The 22,408-nt window shown below is 44.5% G+C and overlaps 1 protein-coding gene across 1 annotated transcript in view; it reads right to left on the bottom strand.

Moving 5' to 3' along the window:
* The window catches only part of LOC115472877 (mediator of RNA polymerase II transcription subunit 1-like), a 128,355-nt gene extending 121,362 nt beyond the window's left edge, over positions 1-6,993 (bottom strand). The window contains exon 1 of the mRNA XM_030207404.1: positions 6,858-6,993. Within this exon, the coding sequence (XP_030063264.1) occupies positions 6,858-6,993 (136 nt within the window). The remainder of the gene's footprint in view (positions 1-6,857) is intronic.
* Between the last annotated feature and the right edge of the window lie 15,415 nt (positions 6,994-22,408).

The following is a 22,408-nucleotide window of genomic DNA, read 5'->3' as shown; positions in this document are numbered from 1 at the left end:
CTAGAGCAACAGTAGTTATGTTTGTATTTTTACAAGATAGAATCATTGCTCCGTTTGTATTTCAAAAATATTCAACTGGAATTTCTGGGTGGTAAAGTCCTGATCTTTCTGGATATTTCTCGATGGACGCAAAAAAAGGAGAAAGAAATTCTTGGAATTAAAACAGAGTGTCCTGGGGATTGGTGCTTCTTTCCAACTGAGATTCCCCTGTAAATGTTTGATTCTCTTTAAAGAACATAGATACATTTTCTATGAGCCAGAACAGTTGAATAATTTCCTAGATGCAAGACAGCAAGAAGGCATGACAAATAGATAGGCTGGACTATTTAAGAATAGGATAACCGCCTACTCAACTTGATTTGATTTATATTTCTTTGTAATGTTCCAACTTCCTTTGGTAAAGCCTTGTAATCTCTCATACTTGTGGACTATAAAAACTGATGTAAATTTTCCTTGAAATTTATATTGATTATTGTTAATTCATCTACAGTTGTGGATTTATTTGAAGTTGGTGTATCCTTCAAAGATGTATTGGTCTTTGTATATATGAAAATAAAGAAATTAAACATAACATCTTTCTCTCCTCTGTCCTTCCTCTCATCTAGGGTATACATACTCGGGTCCTCCAGTCTCTTCTCATACATCTTTTGGCGTAAGCCTCGTACCGTTTTTGTTGCCTTCCTCTGGACCGCTTCAAGTCTTTTTACATCCTTAGCAAGATACGGCCTCCAAAACTGAACACTCTTAAGTGGGGCTTCACCAGTGACTTGTACAGGAGCATTATCACCTCCTTTCTTCTGCTGATCTCACATCTCTATTCAGCCTAGCATCCTTCTGGCTACTCCCAAATATCTCACTATACATTTGCAAGGATAAGCTAGAAAAAGGTAACCCCCTTAGTCTTTATTTCTTCTATCATGTCCAAAAAACGTTTTTGTCTATCTTGAGTGGATCTGGTAACATCAGGAAATATCCATAACTTTTGTCCACAGAACTTTTGATGGGCATTCTTAAAGTACAACTTCAAAATCATGTTGAAATCTTGCTCAAATACCAATGAAACCAATAGTGTAGCCCTATTGGTTACTTCTGATAACGAATCTCCTAAGATCAGGGAAATGTCTCTTAGATCATTCATTTTCTCCTCCTCCTGGGCCTGTTCCAAATCTTCAGGAGACCCCCCCCCCCCCCCCAGCTTCTTCTTCATAGAGAGAAAATATACCTCATTTATAGGAGGAATATTTTGAGAGGAAATCTTTACATCTTCAATGAGGTATTTCTTAAACAATTCTAATGGAAGGACTCCAACAGGCCTTGGAAAATTTAGTATCCTCAAATTCAAACATTATAATTTTCAATTTGTTCAATTTTCTGATGTATAATCAAATTGTCCTTCATAACTGCTGCCATGTTATCCTAAACATTGGAAACTTCAATTTGAGACTTTTGTACCTGATCACTGAAGCCGTGCTTTAATTTATCCATCGACTTGGAGAGCTGCTCCACTGTAGGAACAAGATTTGCAGTTTCCTGAATTGACTGTTACTGAGGAATTCGATCTCTCAATTGCCTGCCAGAGGGTGTCTAGCGTAACCACCACGGGAGGGTTCAACAATCCTTTCCTATCCAGACTCATGAGTACCGCCACTGAACGTTCCAAGGGAAAGCCATTACCACTGGCCCCAATCTGGGCGACTTCCACAAGGTTGGGGCCCGTCTTCTCTTTCCGAGTCACGGTGAGACATGGTGGTGTTTCGGCTTCTGGAGGTGAGAGTGTTGTCTCATGTTCTTGGAGCATCAAGGTTCCTCCCTCAGCGCTCAAAGCAGAACGCCCTCCGGTATTGATCTGTGGGCACTGGAACGCGAAGCTGTATCAGGGAGGAAGTAAGAGCAGGTAATGGTAAAGCCCTTACTATCCCCTTTCTCTTAGTATGAGGCATAGCAGGAAAAACAAGAGGAAACTTCAGCAACCCATACCAGGCAGTCTCACTCCTCTCAGCATGTCAGCGCCATCTTGGCCACTCCCCTAAGCAGTCTTTTTTTTAAAAAAGGTATTTTTTTCTGAACAAGAGTGCAACATGAATCTTAGAGTACTAGAAACCAATGAGACAAGATTGTACCCCAGAAAGCAGGTTTGTCTCTGCTTAGGCATTGTTACTTCTGAACAATGCCTAAGCAGAGACAGAGGAAAGTTGCACCCACAATTCCCGAGGCTGCAACCAGTACTCGTCTCGAGTCAATGTAAGAAACAAGTTTTCTGTGCACATTCCATCTACTGGGGGGTAGCTCACGTTGCGTGAGGCAGGATGAAGCTCAACCCTTCCCTCGGGTGGGCAATAGCATTTCATTCTCCCCCTAAGTTAAGATTCCCCCCATCAAGTCCTAGCTTGCAGTGGATGGACTACTCCAGCGTAAGTGAGCAGTCGGAAGGCAAGAGCTCCCTGGGGTTTCCCCAGAGGTGGAAGTAAATGGCTTTGGTGGCAACAGAACAGCACAATGCGGTACCTGCAATAGCAGCCGGCGGGGTGGAAGCCACAGATACTATCACTATTTGTTACATTTGTACGCCACGCTTTCCCACTCATGGCAGGCTCAATGCGGCTTACATGGGGCAATGGAGGGTTAAGTGACTTGCCCAGAGTCATGGATGATCAAGCAGTGGCTGCTGGTTCTTATGGCATAGGGTACCTGCCAGAGCTCTTCAGGCTGTAGTCTGAGCCTGTAAGACCTGCATATTTCGCACTAGAGGAACACTGGAGGACAAATTGTCTCTCTGCGTCAGACTATTCCTCCCCAGATGTATAAACCAGGCTGTTATAATGGCATCTTTAGAGCAGAAAGTGGATTCTCATGAATAACAGCTGTGCTACAAAATTCTTTTTGACTATCAATTTCAGTTTAGCAAGCTGATTGACTAAGTTAGTGGAAAGACTAAGGCCGAGTTTAGAGCTTAAAATGTGAGAGTTTGGAAAACCAGATATGCAGGAGGAACCTTTGGTTAATTAATTTTCCTATGATACTAGGAGTATCAATGCACGATATGTTTAAGAAGCATCTTTTCAGAGATTCTTTATGTTCCTAAGGAATCTATGCCCCCTGTGTCTAGAGTTTTCTATCTTTTTCCATTTCAGAAGAAACAAGGGGGATGGTGAAATGGATCGTCTTTCTCCATATCTGAAATTAGTTTAAGTCTAACTGCGTTTCTGGAGTCCTTAAAAGAGGAATTAGTGACCCTCCTCTACTTGGATGGTCACCATGGCGCTCCACTATGATAGAGACTGGCTTTGAAACTATTTGAAACAGATACTTTGTTTGGTCCTTAAAAGTGCATATGTTTCCAGATGTAGCTAAGGCTACTCAAAGAAACCTCAAGCAACCCCTGCTCATGAGACCCAGGGTGCAGTCTCTGGGTGTCTTATTTCTCCTGAATTTTCCCTGTAAATGTATGATTAAGTTTAACAATGAGAATGATATCTTGTTTGATCTCTCACAATTAGTGATGTTTGAGTAGTAAGACTGCAGGCTGAAAGCCAGGAGCATTTAGGGAGGATAAGGCCATAGCAGGAAGACTAAATGAATTCTTTTCTTCGGTCTTTACTGAGGAAGATATAAAGGAGCAACTTGTGTCAGAGAGCGTGACAATACAAAAGAAGAAGAAATCTTCGTGAATATGTAATAAGCCAAATCGACAAGTTAAAGAGCAGCAAATCTCCTAGTCCAAATGGTATACACGCCAAGGTACTGAAGACGCTCAGAAGTGAAATTTCAGCATATGTTTAAGTTCTGGAACTCTTTGTCAGAGCAAATGGTAAAAGCAGTTAATGAAGATGGGTTTTAGAAAGGTTTGGACAAATTCCTGGAGGAAAAGTCCATACACCTTTATTAAGGTAGACCAGGGAACGCCACTGCTTATCCTTGTGATTAAGTGGAAAGGAATCTTTTTAGAATTCTGTCAGGTATTTGTAACCTGGACTGGCCACTATTGGAATAGGATACTGGGCTAGATGGACCCTTGGTCTGACCAAGTAGAGGAACTTTGTGTTCTTATGTCCTCTTGGGGTACTCTTGTTTTGACCCTAAAATCTTGGTGTTTATTCTAAAGTCTCCCACCTTTGAGCCCTCAGTCTGTTTGAGATGGATCCAGAAGAGGGGGGAAAAAAGTGTGGGGGGGGGGAAGAGACCCTCTCACCTCAAAGCTGGGTGGGTTCTTAAATAATCTAAGGAAACCACCTAGCTTCCCCTGAGCATATGCCAATTGGTGACACAGCTAGAACAATTCTAGTTATTTATCCCCTATGGCTGCCACCAGGAGAAAGAAGAAGGACTGCTTAAACAAAGATTCTCTATTCCTACCTGAAGCATCCTTAAGGTTCCTGTTCTCTTCTACAGAGATTGTGGGTTACTTCATAAAGGTCAAGCATAAACCCTGGGCCATTTCAGGGCCTCTCTTCCTCAACAGTATATGTACAGCTTCCCCTGCGAGTCAGATGTTAATTTACCTTAGCATTCCTGTAAACTGAAGTAGCCATTCACTTCAGACATTGATAAAGGTATACCCACCTAGAACATACATACCTTGCCTAAGTGCATTTTAAAATCAACCATGAAGGCACTGAATGAAAAAAAAAAAAAACAGCCCCAAAAATCTTTAGCTCTATATGCAAAAAAGAAGCCTATTAACAGATAACCCCCCCCCCCCCCAGTAAAAATGCCAGTTATCGACTAGGTCATTTTATATTCAAGTGAGTTCTGGGGGGTGGGGGGTGTCTAATCAGTATCTCTAAGCTACATAAAACAAAAACCCCTCCCCTCAACTGAAATTTGGACTTTTTTGGGATCAATAGTAGTAGTAGTATTTGTGACCTGGATTGGCCACTGTTGGAAACAGGATGCTGGGCTTGATGGACCTTTGGTCTGTCCCAGTTTGGCAATACTTATTTACTTAAATCCTGTGCCTCCAACAGAGCAGATGCTTTGTAACTGCATGAAACACCACTAAGAAGATTCAGGTCAGATTTAGGATGAGTTCACTTATTACTCACCAAAGAATACTCTAACTCTAGTATCATTTCACTAGCAGCGACAACCACTTCTTACTAGCAGGCACTCCAAATAACACAAAACCCTGGGGAAAGAGCACATAACATATAACAAACCTGCCAAACCACATCAGGGAAGTGGAGGCTGGAAATCAGAATGAGCTAGACCTACACAATACATTCCCTACACAGAAACTATACTAGCTAAAAACTTCACCCCTAGTTACACATGCAAGCCAAAGAAACCCCTCAAACAGAGAGCATGTGATAATGAACTAGAAATATGCTGACAAAAACTAAACTTAGAATCCTTATAAACACAAGGCTTTCTATACAGTACAATTAAAAAAACAAAAAAGCAATAATGTACATTTTCCTGTAAGGTACAAAATAAAAACAACCTGCTTCTCTGAACAGGAATGTTACCACATGCTAAAGAGAAACAAGTTACCAAAATTATTCTCCACTCTAATAAAAGTAGAATCTTTCAGAAGACAGTATAGAAGAGCAGGGTCCTAAACAAAGAAAGATTTTGCACCATATAAAATGCGAAAGTTATTTAGTACATGAACTCCTATAATAGAGGCCCTTTTACTAAGCCACAATAGAGTTACCACACAAGTAGCACATGCCAAATTGGCCCTACCTCTGGGGTAGCATGGGAGCCTGGCGGTAGTTCTGAAGTTGGTGTGCACAGTTTTCCACAGTAGAAAATAATTTTCTACCACTGGAGAGGGGCATTCCCTGCGGTAATCAGCAGGGTGGCAACATTGCTACTCGCTGCCCAATTACCACATGAGTAGCACATGAGCCCTCACTGCCTACTATATAGGTAGTGGTAAGGGCTCAGGCAGTAAATAGCCATGTACTAATTTTAATATTAGCACACAGCCATTTTACCTCACCATTTTAAAAAGGCCTTTTTTTCCACAGTGGTAAAAAGTGGCCCAGCACATACCAATTTCATACACCCAAACTAGTGCAGGGCGCTTTTTATTGCAGCTTAGTAAAAGGACCCCTTAAAGAAGAAAACAACCTTTTAATATACCTCCAGCTTAAAACCAAAAAAAAGAAACAGAGAATTCACTGCTACCCCTGGAGTTAGAGATTCTGGAATCAATTTCCACACCTTGAAAGAACTTTATCCTATGTTCTTTTGCTGCAGGATTTAGAAGCCATTAACATTTAGTCTTTATTCAAAATGTGCTATACCACTATTACTGAGAACAGAACTAACCGGTTTACAGACTAAATAACAGCAAGAAAGGAACTCCACGATTCAGACACCAGCACAAATTAGATTAAAAAAAAAAAGAGAGAGAGGGGAAAGGACAGAACAATTTCTGTGTTCACATCAGTTTCCTGCTATTTACTAAAGGCTTGCTTAAACAGCCAAGTCTTAATGACTGTTTTAAATGTGAATAATGACTTAAGGAAGTGAAGCATTATTTGTAGCCAGAAACAAAAGGGATGGTATATCCAGTCCATAATGCAGTGGTTCCCAAACCTAGTCCTGGAGACACCCCAGCCAGTCAGGTTTTCAGGATATCCATAATGAATATTAGAGAGATTTGCATGCAGTAGAGGCAGTGCATGCAGATCCCTCTCTTTAATATTCATTGTGGGTATCCCAAAAGCCTGACTGGCTGGGGTGCCTCCAGAACTAGGTTTAGGAACCACTGCCATAGTGCTTTGGTAGACCCATTATTCATGCTACACCACACTTTCACAGAGCCGGACAGAGTCAAGGTAAAAAGTGCATCAGAAGCCACAACATACTAAAATAACTGGACATATTTTTGCAATAAAGAGCCTTACCAGCATTCTGTGCATTTTCTTTTGAGTTACCACCCACAGCACAGGAAGACTGAAGACACTGATATAAAGTAAAGATCTCCTGTCCGTCATTCTCTACTATGCTATCCCCTTGAGAAACATCCACAACCATCTCCATGGCTAACTCCCTTTCCCAAGTTGGCTACAAGGAACTGCAGTTCAATTAAGTCACCCTCCTGCAGCTGTTCTCCTCAGCCATCCATCACTGCACAGGTGAGAAGATTTGTCCTAAGACTAGCAGAAGTATTGAAAAATAAACAGCCAATTGCTAGCTCAAACAGAGGGGACACCCCAGACAATTATAATAGAAGAATTAGTTGGTCATTCATACTGTCTGTTTTTCTATCTGGCATATGGTGCTGCTGTTCTCCAACATACCAATTTGTCGCTTTCCCTTCCTCTTTTTGTCTTATGGTACTGGTTTGGATTCCTGCTATATCTAGGGGACTTGTAAATATTTCTTAGTTATTATATTTTTATGTCCACACTTGATGTACATCACCTGTCAGTAGTGAACACATGGGACCATGAAAAGGAAGACAGAAGGCACAAAGTTATAATTGTGGTTACCCAAATGCAACTGAGTAAATGAGAGCACTGGGAACTAAAAGAGAAGTCACACATAGACCATGATAGCAGAACTGCCAAGAAACCCATTGCAAGGAGGGAGACTCTTTGACCAATCCTGGCTTTTGAACTTACATCCTAAAAGCAGTGTGGTATGTGTAGTCTCTGATTCTATCCATTGAAATTAGTGTTGATGATCCCATAATGCATCAGAACAGGGTTGTTAGAAATCCTGGTCTGACCTAAATCATTTTCCTGGACATGGTTAACTTTACAGCTCTGTGATAGAGCTGATCAGTAACTGTATCCTATTCTCCAGATCTAAAGAACAGTGCTCCCCACTTTTGTGGAGGTCTCCTCAAGTTGGTCCCTTTGTTTACAGTATTTCTGTAGTGTATACCCCTTCTCAAGCTTCTAGGATCAAAGCCTTACCTTATACCTTTTTGTTACACCAAGCCCTGTTTTGTTTTTCAAAACTCTCCTTCCACAAGGTTAGTGTTATCTGTTCATTCTGCTCCACTGCCTGATTTACCAAAACTCAGAACTGGAACAAGGTCTTAATCAATCAGCCATTCAGAACAAAATCTGGATTATTCCACCTGTTTCTTTCTAGTCTTACATTTGTTCCAAAGTCAAAGCATTGGAAGGTTTTTGATAGTACCGCTTGCTCAGCCAGTCCTAGTACTTTTCATTCTAGTTAAATTGTGTGGACACTGAACTAATTGTCAGATCAAGCAGAAGAGTGGAGTTCTCAGTAGATAACAGAAGTAGGTATAATAAACTGTACACATTCTATGGGATCTGGATATTTTGTCTGATTTCATTTTCTGCAACTTGTATCTGCTGGGGTAAGTGATCCTGGAAGGAAATCCCAGTCATTACAAAACAGTGATCTCTAGTGGCAAAATATAGGATCCCATGAATGCAGGCTTCTGAAAGGAGTTCTCATGTATGCCTCCTGGCCAGGAAGGAATAATCTGGTAAGGACACAAAGAGGGTAAGGGGGTAGTCTAGGTAATTGTGTTTACAAGCTCATGGTACCAAATCCTAGCCATAATTTCCACTGAGCTGGAAACAAAAAAAAGAGCAGGAGGAATGTTGCTACTAATTGGGTTTCTGCCAGGTACTTGTGACCTGGATTGGCCACTGTTGGAGGCAGTTCACTGGGCTAGATGAACCATCGGTCTGAGCCAGGGGCGTAGCTACGGGTGGGCCTGGATGGGCCCAGGCCCACCCAGTTTAGCCTCAGGCCCGCCCAGAAGCAGATCCAGTTGCCGTGACCGTCTCCCACCCCTGCCGCAGCGCTTCATTTAATGTTGTCGGCGCTGCTGTTAGTTTCCCACCCCCGCGGCAGCGCTTTACACTTTACCTGACGGCAACGCTACAGATGCAGCGCTGACGTCCGACGTCCTGCTCCGGGCCTTCCACGCTGATGTAACTTCCTGTTACGGAGGCGGGACGCGGAAGGCCCCGGAGCAGGACGTCGGACGTCAGCGCTGCATCTGTAGCGTTGCCGTCAGGTAAAGTGTAAAGCGCCGCCGCGGGGGTGGGAAACTAACAGCAGCGCCGACAACATTAAATGAAGCGCTGCAGCAGGGGTGGGAGAGGGTGAGGAAGTCAGTGGGGTGCTGCGTGCTGGCCCAGTAAGGGGAGGCAGGGAGGGGAGGGAACAGAAGGGTGCTGGACTTGCAAGGGGCAGAGGGTTGGAGGGAAGCGAGAGAGATTTTGGGATTTGCAGAAGGGAGGTTGGAGGGAAGGGAAGAGGTTTTGGATTTGCAGAGGGGAGGTTGGAAGGAAGGAGAGAGGTTTTGAGATTTGCAGAGGGGAGGTTGGAAGGAAGGAGAGAGGTTTTGGGATTTGCAGAGGGGAGGTTGGAGGGAAGGGAGAGGTTTTGGATATATAGGGGGGTGGAAGGAAGGGGAGAGGTGCTGGATATGCAGGGGGGTGGAGGGAAAGGGGAGAAGTGCTGGATATGCAGAGGGTTGAAGTGAAGGGGAGAGGTGCTGGACATGTATGGGAGTTGGATGAAAGGGAAAGAGGTGCTGAACATGTAGGGGGGCTGGATGAAAGGGAGAGATGCTGGACGTGTGTGTGGGGGGGGGGGGCTGAAGGAGAGGTGCTGGATATGCAGATGATGATATGCAGAGGGAAGGGAGAGAGATGCAGGGAGAAAGAGCCAGATGCATAAGGGGAAGGAAAGAGAGGAAGAGAAGCTGGTTGGGGGTGGGATCAGAGAGGAGAGGGACACATTGGTGTGTGTGGAGGAGGGAGCAAGGGGACATAGGGAAGTATACAGATACAGAAGGGAGATGATGGGCATTAGGTGGGAGCATGGGGACAGGGACACAAATGTGAGATGCTGTATGGGGATGGCACATGGGCACAGAGGGGTAATGCCTGACCAAGGGGGGGGGGGGTATAGAATAGAGATAAAATGCTGGACACTGGAGAGGGGGGTATATGGACACGGGGGGGGGGGGGGAGATACCAGACAAGGGAGAGAATAGGAATGCAGAAGGGATATGCTGGGCATGGGGTGCATAGGTGCACAGAGGAATGATGATGGATGAGGGGATATGAACACAGGGGAGATACTGAACAAGGAAATATAGGAAAACAGAGATGGGAGATGGATGATGGACATGAAGAAAGAAGAAATGTCAAATAGGAGACCCTGGCAAGTGAGTTAAGAGAAGACAGAGGGAAGCAGAAACCAGAGACTGGGACCAATATGATTTCAGAAAAAATGACCAGACAACAAAAAGGTATAAAAAATATTTTATTTTCAATGTTGTGAATATAATATGTTGGATTTGGAATGTACATCTTGCCAAAGTTGATGGTAAACATGGCTGGGGTCCAGGACAGAAATCTAGGAAAGGACCCCAAAGTCCATTACCAGGCTGCTCCTTCAGCTTCCAGCATGCAGGCTTTCTCTGGCCAAGGAACCAAGCACAACTGCCCTAGTTCCATCCCCTAACACCATCCCTGGCATGTGCCATCTTTATATTTTGCACAGGAGCAAGTGCTTTTCTTTCTTGTTTCTCTGGTGTTGTACTACATGCAAGGTCTAGTTTCTTGGGGTTTCCGTTTAATTTATATTTCTAGAGTTTGTGGTCACTTATTCTGTATTTGGCATTTGTGTCTTGTGTGTGTGACTGAGGTATTCTGTTAGCATGAAGTTTCCATGTAGCATTCTGTAGTAATTTGGCTTGTTCAGCTTTCCTGATAAATGTATTTGTATTTTAGGGCCCTACTATAATATTTAAGGCACTTCTTTTTCATAGGTAGGATCTTTGTTTTTGGAAGTTAGTGTTGGCATGGTAGATTTGCTCTAGGTTCTGAGTGACTTTTGTTTTATAGATTTTTTTAAAGTTAATTTATAATATGTCTGTAATTGAGATTACACTAGAAAACAAAATTTCTTTATATGATGAGTTTTATGGAGAATTGTCCTTGCTGTGCTCTGTATCCATTGTTGGTGGACGGCCAGGAGGTTCTCTGGATGCAGAATGTGTTTGGCTTCAATACCATATATGTGTTGGAGAACCATGGCTCAGTGGGGCTGAATAGTGCAGTCTATTGTACTTCCCTTAGCTCTCAATTGGCCTGCAGCCACTGAAGCCTGCACTGCAACCCTCATTGAAGTTATGGGGAGTGGGATAGTGTAACAGGGGGTTAAAATAAAAAAAAGAAAAGTTTTTTTTATTTTTACCTGGGAAGGTCCGGGTAGAGGGGCAGGTACGAGGTTCAGTGGTTGGTGGGAGCCAGGGTGACTGCAGGAGCGATGCTGGAGATGGCGATTTTGTTTTTTTCCCCGGGAAGTTTCGGGGCCAGAGCAGGGGCTGATTCTGGCTGGGGTCGGTGAAGCAGCGCTGGAGCGATGCGCTGTGAGAACAGCGTCGAGGGTGCTGGCGATTCGGGTCCGATCCTGGATTGTTTTGGGCCTGCCGGGAAGGGGAGGTCCGGTGGAGCGCTGCAGAATGCAGCGCCGTGATGTTTGGCACCGAAGAGATGTTGGGAGGTCTGGGAACAATTTGACACGTTCCCAGACGGGAGGAGAGTAATCGGGCTCGGCCGGGATCTTCGGGGCCCCCGTTTTGGGCTGGATGGTGGTGATTTTGGGTGCTGGGAAGGGCAGACCAGCGTGGGAGAGAAGAGGTTTCGGCGGCGGGCTGTGAGGAGAAGAAGGAGGAGTCATCGCGAGTGTGCATGAGGCAGCGCGCCTCATGCACGAATCGGCGGCGCGCGTTTTCCCGTGTAGGCCGAAGCCGGGGCCTAGATTTTGGGCCGGCTTCGGAGCTTTTTTTGTTTGGCTCCGTTTTGGCGTAGGGACGTCCGGGACCAGAACCAAGGAAAGCCATCGAGTGAGGAGAAAATCCCGGATCAGGTAAGGGGTCACTTGACCAAAAATGTTAATCGGTTGATTTTAAATTTGCATAAATAGCGTTTTTTATTTTTAAAAATTCGGGGTTTCAAGTTATTTAAATTTAGTTTTCAGATTTGGGTTCTGGGAATTTTTTATGATTTTTGTGGTGATTTAGTTTTTCAATTTTTAATTTTTAAATAGGGGTTTTGGGCGAGCGTGGGTTTAACCAGGTTAGGAAAGGGTTAAATTGATAAATTCGATAGGGCAGGTTAAGGAAGTATTTATTGAATTTTTGGAATGGTTTTTATTGAGTTTGGGATTTTTGGAAGGGGTTTAGGTGGAATAATGGCGGGCGGACGTTAAATTGTGGTATATTTAAATTCTAAAAATACGGTTTAGTAGGGAATGGGAAGTTTAGTGGGCATAGTAAATTTGGGGTGATTTAACATAAATTTATTGTCATTTTTAAATAATTTAGGAATTTCCCATAGATTTCTATGGGGATTTCTTATTTAAAATGGAGATTTAGTTGTGCTGCTCAGCATTCCGTTTGTCAGCAGGCAGCTGCGGAATGTTGAGCAGGACGTAGGATTGGCTACTAGGGTTTGGAACCCCAAGCTGAAGGGTCCGTTTCCTAGGAAACGGCTTGGTGGACAGTTGGTCAGAGTGGTTTTGACCTTCAGAGAGTGAGGAAGCGCTGTGGTGTTGGGAGTGTGGAAAAGTGATTTTGAGTGAAAAGAGGAGAACAAATAATTTTAGGGTAACAGAATTATTAAGGGTAGTTAGGAAGTATGTATGTGTGATTAAAATTTAGAGTGTTAAGTGTTCTATTAAGGTTATTTTGAGTTTGAATGTCCTGGGTGAGTAAAAGGTGATTGAGAGTGAATGTTAGGTTAGATAAGGTGAGGGGGAGAGGTTAAGTGGTTGAGTTAAGTATTTTTTAGGTTGGGTTTTGGGGTTTTAGGTGAGGGTAAAGGAAAGAATATTGAAAGGCTGTATGAGTGCAGGGAAGGTGAAGGAGCGGAATGTTGGGAAGTAAGGCTGGCATGGAATGTTGAGCTGCACTGCTCTGCTGCAAGTGATCAGACACTCTGTGTAGCCTAGGGCATATATAAAAGAAAGCCTAGAATTGACATAGAAGGGTGTTTAAATTAATTTTTGTTTAATTTTAGCTAGTGTGCCCAGTTTAATATTATAAATTCCCAGAAATAGAATATTCTAAAAGATTTAAAATAAGAAGGTAGGGTTTTGCTCCCATTTTATTTATTAAGAGAGAGGTGTAGCACACAGACGTCACAGAGGAAAGAGTGGATATCCGAAGTTGGGCCCCACCGCAAGAAAGATCCTGTGTACAAATTTGGCGACAGCTAAGTACAATTGAATAACAAAGAGAGTAAAGAATCCAGATAACAGAAATAGACAAAAATCATTACTTACCTTAAGTCTCCCGGGAGTGAAGATCCTTGACACCTGTAAAGAAAAGAATAACAAAGAATCAAATTCTAAAAAGGGGTGGGTCACTGATTATAGGGGTTTTTCTTAAACATATACATTTTCAAATTCTAAAAAGGGGTAGTGTGAATATTATAGTACTTATCTGATTTATTCTTGTCTGCAATGGTAAAGTTGATAAACCTGTAAAGAAAGGAAAAGTTAAAAGGTTAATGTTGTGTAAATGTATTGATTCCATTAAGGAAACTGATAATAGAACTTATAGTTTAATTATTCCAAACCGGTTTACCATTTTCATGCACTGAAACTGTTGATGTTATTGAATAAATATCAAATTATTACATTTTACAAACTAGTCTGTTTTCCCTCAGAATCAGGAGTAATCCAAATTTTAGTTTTTTTCCCCCTTTAATTCTAGGAAGTAAAGGGCGGGGTTAGTGACCTGTGCAGCTTTCTGACGCTCAGTGGTGGGAAAGCTGGGAGTTGGCCACGACTAATACCATCAGACTTCCAGCCTAACACTGTTAACTGAGTGTGAGCAAGGCTGATTACAGTAGGGACAGAGCATGGGTGCATCAGGTTTGCTGCTTTTTTCTTTTTCAAAAAAGTTGGCAACTCTAGTGCCCACCCATCCAACCTGTTGGCCCACCCAAAAATTGCCTTCTGGCTACGCCACTGGGTCTGACCCAGTATGGTTATTCTGCTGGACCACCAAGGATAGAGGTGGGCTAGGGATTAGCAGTGGGAATGGGCATTCTGGGGGGAGGGGGGCCACTGCTTGCTCTCCGTGGGCTGGGGGAAGGAGACAGGAAAGGAAGCTTTGTCAGGGGGGGCAGGAAAGGGCTTATAGGGGCTCAAATTGTTTTTAAAACGTTATGCAGGTCCCAGGCTGATACTCAGTCAGGGCCTGCATAACTCTCTTATGCAGGGTCTGACTGAATATTGGCCAGGCCCGCATAGGTTCCAGCACCCAGCCTGACCACATTTAGCCCAGAAGTGTAGCCAGGTTGAGGACGTAGGGAGAAGAGCAGAGAGCGGACTGCCGACAGCATGGCACATATTTTAAATGCGATAGATCATGTCAAGAATAGGCGCTTAAATTAGAGTAACCTGTAACAGAATGAGGGGGTTAATGTTATGAAAGTGAGGTGAAATTAAATTGACATGAAATAAAAGGAAGAGGCCAAAAATTATGTAAGCTCCAGATGCAGAGAGAGACAGATGTGTTTTTGCGACAGAGAATCTTCCTGTTGTATTTGGCCTGATTATGTAATACAAGTTTATGTGGCTACCCGTGTTTTAAAGAGAGAAGCCCTGTCTCTCATACTTTTTCCATGTACTTATGGTCACTGTTTGGTCACATGGAACTCCAAACACTAGCTGTTTCCTTACCCAAGATACTTGTGAAACAGATTCCCATGATTGCAAATGCCTTCAGGCAGTAGCTAGTTGTTTTCATTATCAATGATAAACAAAAACCTTTGTATTGACAGAAAGATCCTCACAATAAGCTATTGTTTCCTTGTGTCTGCCGAGCTAGTAAAGTTACAAATGTTCAGTAATTTCAAATCAAGAAAGCAGAGTTAAGGACTTGATTAGTTTTTAGAACTGCAAAATGTTAAGTGCCTTTGGAAATAATATCTTAGGGGCCCTTTTACAATGCTGCGGTAGAGCTACTGTGGTGTTGTCGCACTCCAATCCGGCACTACCACCAGCCTACCACAGGAGTTTGCAGTGGTGCCACTCCCCAGTGCACCCCATTCTGGCATGACGGAAATATTTTTTGTGCTTGGGGCTTACCTGGCAGCAATCAGGCAGTGTCATGAGCTGAACGGTTACTGCCGGGTTAGCATGGGAGCCCTTACTGCCTCCTAAATAGGTGGTAGTAAGGAATCTCCCTGGAAATGGCCACATGGCAAGTGCGCACTTAACACACACCCATTACCTTTTTTTTTGCCTTTTACCCTCTGCAGTAAAAGGGGCCTTGGCGTGCAGCAAACCCACACGTCGACGCTATCGCAGGACCCCTTTAACCGCAGCTTGGTAAAAGGGACCCTAAATGCTCCGGTTTATAATGGAAAAAAAAAAAAAAAGAACAGTTTCTGAAAATTAATTACCTTCTGTCTTTTGGGCATCTTTCTATAATTTTGGAAGCAGAAATAAATCATAATTGAAATTAATGAGAGTCTACAGTGTAACTGCACAGCTGAACATAATCAAACCTTCTCATTTAGGAAAAGAGCGTAAAAGTAGGATAAATAAAGGCTGATTTTCTCTCAATCTTTATCCAAAATTAATGATTCAGAACAATTTTATACTATGTTTTCAAAAACGCTGTTAGCTGCTCTGAGTCATAGGGAGAAGAGCAGGTTTTAAATGTAAGATGAAATGAAAACAAGGGTGACTCATAAAGTATGTACGCTTTGGGCCGAATTCAGTAAGTGGCATGCAGTGCTGTTCTATAAAGGCTGATCTAGGCTAGAATAGTGCATAGAGGCATATTTTCAAAGCACTTAGCCTTCCAAAGTTCCATAGGTTTCTATGGAACTTTGGAAGGCTAAGTGCTTTGAAAATATGCCTCATAGTCAGGGTTGCCAGGTGGAAAATTTTTTTCCCACCCAATCCAGCCTAAAAACAGCCCAAAACCTGCCCAAACTCAAACCCCGCCCCTGACACCCCCACCCCCGCGTCATCACCCCGCCCCCGCCATCATCAACCCCGCCCCCGCCATCATCGGCCCCGCCTCCCCCATCACCAGCCCCGCCTCTCTCGTCATCGGCCCCACCCAGAACGTCAGTAACCCCGCCCAAAACGTCACTAACCCCGCCCCCGCGGCCGAAAAACCCGCCGGAAAACCGCCCAAAATATAAAAAAAAAGCCCAAAAAACCGCAACCCGCCGCGGGCAAAAATTTCCCGCGGCGGGTCGCAGAAAACCGCCCAATTGGGCGGTAAAACCACCCACCTGGCAACACTGCTCATAGTGTCAATTCCCACACCCAAATGTGACTACCAGGACTTATGCCTAATGAAACCAGGTGTAAGTCCTGCTGCCCAATGTGAGCTCGCATCCCCAGTATACTAATACATTGCACACAAATTTTCAGAAAGCCCCTGACCCGCCCATGCCCCTCCCATGACTATGGCGTCTTTTGCTTTTTTGGGGATTTAGGCATCCAATGTTACAGAATAGCGCACAGCCAGATGCATGCGCAAATCCTAATTAATGCCAATTAATGTCGGACAGAAATCTTACCCATCCCGTATCTTACTCGTCCCCACTGGAATCTTACCAATCCCCACCCATCCCCGCAAGAATTTAACCCGTCCCCACCCATCCCTGCAAGAATTTAATGGTACAGTAAAAAATATTTTCATTCGGCTCTCTCAGTCTCTCTCTGGGTTCGAGCCACAGCACTGCAGGCAAGGAAGGAATGAAAGTTGGAACTGGAAACACTCTGGTGCGCACATGTAAGACTTGTCTCTGATTCACTGGCACTGTGTGCTAAGAGGTTGCCACATGCACGCGCCAGTAGATCAGGTGACATCTGATGCTTGTGCCTGTGTCAGAGCTGAGGTCTACGCATCAGCCCAGGAACAGAAAGGGTTAATAGTAACATAGTAAGTGACAGCAGATAAAAACCTAAACAGTCCATCCAGTCTGCCCAATATTCACACATTATCAATTCATGATCAAATCAACAGTGAACGAGATATTATATACTCAGGGCTTTTTACGGCATACCGGCACCTCCCCCTCCCCCCCCCGGCGAGTCCTGCACCCTTCCTCTCAATCCCCTACTTACTACTATGTCAGACTCGGCAGTGCAAATGGTGCAGGCAACAATTGAGAGAGGCTGGCAGCGTCGGAGCTTCCCTCTGCGAGTCCCACCTACGTTGTTTCAACTTCCTGTTTCCGTATAGGCGGGACTCGCAGAGGGGAGCTCCGACGCTGCCAGCCTCTCTCAATCACTGCACCTTTCGCACTGCTGAGTCCGACGCTAGCAGCCTTTCTATTGCTTCGCTGACAGGCAGTGGAGGAGGACGGGCTGGGAGGAGAATGGGCTGGGGGAAGAAGAATTGCTGGACTTGGGAGAGGGGAGGGCAGGGGGGAGAAAGGAGAATCGCTGGACATTGATGGGAGGGGAGGGCAGGGGAGAGAGGAGAATCGCTGGACATCGAGGGGAGGGGAGGGCAGGGGAAGAGGAGAATCACTGGACATCATGGGAGGGGAGGGCAGGGAAGAGAGAATTGCTGGACATGGAGGTGAGAGAGGAGAATCGCTGGATATGGATGGGAGGGGAGGGCAGGGAAGAGAGAATTGCTGGACATCGATGGTAGGGCAGGGGAGAGAGGAGAATTGCTGGACATGGATGGGAGGGGAGGGCAGGGGAGAGAGGAGAGTCGCTGGACATGGATGGGAGGGGAGGGCAGGGGAAAGAGGAGAATCGCTGGTCAGGGAAGAGAGATTCGCTGGACATGGATGGAAGGTGAGGGCAGGGGAGAGAGGAGAATCATTGGACATGGATGATAGGGGAGGGAAGGGGAGACAGGAGAATCGCTGGACATGGATGGCAGGGGAGGACAGGGAAGAGAAAATTGCTGGACATCGATGGCAGGGCAGAGTAGAGAGGAGAATCGCTGGACATGGATGGGAGGGGAGGGCAGGGGAGAGAGGAGAATCGCTTGACATGGATGGGAGGGGAGGGCAGGGAAGAGAGAATTGCTGGACATGGATGGGAGGGGAGGGCAGGGGAGAGAGGAGAATCGCTGAACATGAATGGGGGGGGACGGCAGGGGAGAGAGGAGAGTCGCTGGACATGGATGAGAGGGGAGGGCAGGGGAAGGAGGAGAATCACTGGTCAGGGAAGAGAGATTCGCTGGACATGGATGGAAGGGGAGGGCAGGGGAGAGAGGAGAATCATTGGACATGGATGACAGGGGAGGGAAGGGAAGACAGGAGAATCGCTGGAAATGGATGGCAGGGGAGGACAGGGGACAGAGGAGAATCGCTGGACATGAGAGGGGAAGGCAGGGGAGAGAGGAGACACGCTGGACATGGATGGAGGGGAGGGAAGAGAGGAAGGAGATGCACATGGATGGGAGGGCAGAGAAGAGAGGAGAAATGCTGGAAATGGAGAAGAGAGCAGGAGATAGAGGAGAATTGCTGGACATGGATGGATGGAGGGGTTGGCGGGGAGAGAGGAGAAATCATTATTTGAATTTTGTTCACACCTTTTTCAGTAGTAGCTCAAGGTGAGTTACATTCAGGTACACTGGGTATTTCTCTGTCCCTTGAGGGCTCACAATCTAATTTTGTATCTGAGGCAATGGAGGGTTAAGTGACTTGCCCAAGCTTACAAGGAGCAGCAGTGGGATTTCAACCAGCCACCTCTGGATGTCAAGTCTGGTGCTCTAACCACTAGGTTACTCCTCCACTCAGGTGTATATGGGTTAGATTCCATTGAGATGAATGAAATTTCTATCCTCATGCAACTCTACCACCAGCCAGATGATTATGACCTTCTAAGTCCCTTCTATTATAACTTTGAAGAACTAACTTTATTTAAACAAAGCGAGGACTTTTTAAGGGTGGATTAACTCTTGCTCCCTTTGTGTAGTACTGCTTCAGTTTTAGAACTTTCTTTCTCTGCTCAAATCCAACACTTTTCTCCTTCAGCTCACTTCACCTGCATTCAAGATTCAAAACTCACAGAAAAACTTACTTTCACATACTTTTCTGCCTAGAAATCCTGTTATGCACTCAGAGCTCTCCCAAACACATCTTTCCTCTTCAGTGTCTTCAGCCCCTCCTCCATAGGGTTGTCAGGTTTAAAAAATTCCCCCCCCAAAACCAGCCCAAAACCGCACAAAATCAAACCCCGCCCCAACATCATTAATCCCTCCCCCAACGTCATTAACCCCACCTCCGACAACGTCATTAACCCTCCGACATCGCCTCCGCTCCAACCATGGTGGACCTGCGTCGATTTAAACCTGCGGGCGGGTATTCTAGATCGCATGGAGAACAACAGAAACACGAGTGCTGGGACACAAAGCGGTAGCAGGGGAAGGGTGGGATGAGGCAGGCTGCTGGGATGGAAACAGGTTCTAGTGGCAATTGTGAGGACAAAGGAGCCAGTCCAAGTGCTGCCCGCGCACAGCCTCCCATCCCCGTATCGTCAATGCAATCCACAGCACTTACTTCTGCCCAGTCCTGCCGCCTTCCACTCCATGTCCTCCACCGCCCCGTAGTTTTTGGCCGCTTTTTCCATCTCCATGTTGGCCGAGAGGGATTTCTTTAGCTCCATGGTGCTCTCGGCTCCTGACCAAACTGGGGGAGCCATTCACTCCATCCCCCGCGGCACGCACCTTTCTCGGCTCAGCTTCAGGCCAGGCCTTACCTGCCAGCACGCCGCCAAGGAAGAAGGAGCAGGAGAGAGGAGAGTGACGTGACGTCGTCGCTGCAGGCATTTAAGAGAAGCCTGCAGCCCCCCTCCGCAGGGCTTCTATTGGTCCAAATTGGATCAATAGAAGCCCCGCGGAGGGGGGCTTCAGGCTGAAGAGGGGAGGGAAAATAGGGATTGGAATAGTAGAGTGGAATAGTTCCTGCCTCAATTGGTCAGCTGTGTGTCAGTGGACTACTATTCCTTCTGATTCAGTTGGAGAGTTATGTGTTAATAGAGGTCAATAATACCTTTTGGTATAGATAATGAATAGTTTATTTATTTAGGTATTTTATTTATTCATAGTTGTTTCCCACAATTATCCAAAAACAAGTTTCGGTTCAATGTGGCTTACATTTAACAGTGGTTAGAGATTACATTTATTCAATTACATTTACAAGTTTGTATGTTGCATTAGTTAATGCCTGGTCTTGCTCCATTGGGTGAATCATGCAGGGCTACTTTCTTTCCATCTGCTAGTCAACTCCAATTTAGGCCCTGAGCTTAGTCTCCCCCTATCCACCAGGATCCTTTGTCTTGTTTCAGGTCTCTCCCTATTTAAAGAGATACCCGTATATATTTATTTTTGTGCAGTCCCTCAAGGGCTACCCTCAGTCCCACAGTGAGAGACTAGCTTCACAAGAATTAGCAGAACTTTTCTGTGCCTACCTATAATCAGTTTGAGGTCAATATTCAGCTGGTGGTCAGCATTTTTTAAATACTGACTGCTACCTGCCGAATTAAGCCCAAATCAATGCCAGGGCATGTCCAAGCATCAGCGCTGAATATCAGGCCATGACTGGCCAAGAGAGTACCACTTGTATGCAAGTCTCGACCTATATTCAGTCAGGATCCGCATAAGACACGTATTGGGTCCTGGCTGTACATTATCCGTCCAATCCCTGACTCTGATTCCCGATCTCTCTCTATAGTGAAAGCATTACGCACAACTCAAACACACACCCCCCTCCCCAACCTCTCCATGACCATTCTTCATCCCTGGGAGGAGATCCATGGTATCTAGTGGGACAGGGCTGGAGTGATGCACTTTCCATTCCTGCCCCATCAACTTCAGCTCTGAAACTGGTAGCAGACCTAGCGGTTAGTTGCACTGACTATCAGCAGCTGCCCACTGAGCACAAATTGCTTAAATTGTTTTGAATATCAGGCCCAAACCAATAACATCGTGTTAACGGACTGAATTCCACAGAAGAGATATGTTTCATATGTGTTTGTTGGACAATTCAGCATGACTTAATCCTTTCAAATATGATATTAAATTTATTATGGCCATTTTATATTATATGCCATCACCCATCCTCAGTTTGCTTTTTACTGAGTGTCCAGTTATGGTCCGTGAAAAAAAAGTGGCAACTTTTAACATGCTCCCAAACCGTACCAGCTAATTTTTCTCATGTTAACAATTCTTTTATTTAGTGGGCCTGGACATCTTAAGGTGTCATTGTTTGCTATCTTTTCTAACTTTATAAAAATATAATTTAGTTTTTGAAATTTGATGCCTAAAACAGGAAATGCTGTATATAGTTGTTGCCTTAATAAAACTTTTATCTTTCCGTGCAAATGTTTAGTTAACTACCAATCTGAAAAATGTGTATTTTATGACCCTTCCCAACTTGGAAAAATTCCGCATTTTTAGGTATAACTTGTCTGGAATGTTTTTACGTTTGGGGAGCGTGCCAGGTGCCCTTGACCTGGATTGGCCACTGTCGGTGACAGGATGCTGGGCTAGATGGACCTTTGGTCTTTCCCAGTATGGCACTACTTATGTACTTATGTACTTATGTAATAATATCTTCCAACTAGTAATGATGCTTGATATTGAAATATAGAGTCCAATGCACGTCCGTCTAGTCTTTTCTATTATATTTTTGTTTATCTAAATCTTCAACAATATTGAAATTTTGAACTCCTTTATGTGGACATGTATTGGTTTGAGAAATGTTTAATATAGATGGTAAAAATTTTCCTTTGATATTTGTTATCTCTATCAACCAATTTTCTTAAACAAGTATATACTTGTAATGTAATTGAAAATTAATAAATAAATAAAACTTTTCTCTCCTGCTCTAAGGGGCCCTTTTACAAAGCAACGCTAAAAATGGCCTTAGTTGCTCTCTTACGTAGAGGTCTTTCCTGTGCACTAAGGTCATTTTTAGCGCAAGAGTAAAATGGCCAGTTTTTGTATGAATGGCACTAATGTTAAACTACAAAATAATAGGGAAAAGTGTCTAACAACACAAACAGATAAAGATTCTTTGTATAATGGTAAATAAGCAATGAAAATAATATAAAGGGTAGAAAAAGCTATTGGCTGGTAGAGCAGGGCTTCATCATCATTAGCAAAAAAACCTCCCAAATAGATTTGTGAATTTAATTAAATTGCTAATTTAGCAAAGTTAAGCAAAAAAAAAAAATATATAATATATATATATATATATCAGCTTTAAATACTTAGCTACATGCAGTGGCGTACCAAGGGGGGGGCGGTGGGGGCGGTCCGCCCCGGGTGCACACCGCTGGGGGGTGCCGCAGCGCGCGCCTGTCTGCTCCCAGTTCGCTATGCTCGCTAAATTCTCTCGTTCGCTGCAGCTCGCTCCTTCTGCCCTGGAACAGGTTACTTCCTGTTCCGGGGCAGAGGGAGGGAGCTGCAGCGAATGAGAGAATTTAGCGAGCATAGCGA

This window comes from Microcaecilia unicolor, chromosome 1 (genome assembly GCF_901765095.1).
Source record: "Microcaecilia unicolor chromosome 1, aMicUni1.1, whole genome shotgun sequence".
Taxonomy (NCBI): domain Eukaryota; kingdom Metazoa; phylum Chordata; class Amphibia; order Gymnophiona; family Siphonopidae; genus Microcaecilia; species Microcaecilia unicolor.
The sequence above is the reverse complement of the archived record's forward strand: the minus strand, read 5'-3'. Positions and strand labels throughout refer to the sequence as shown.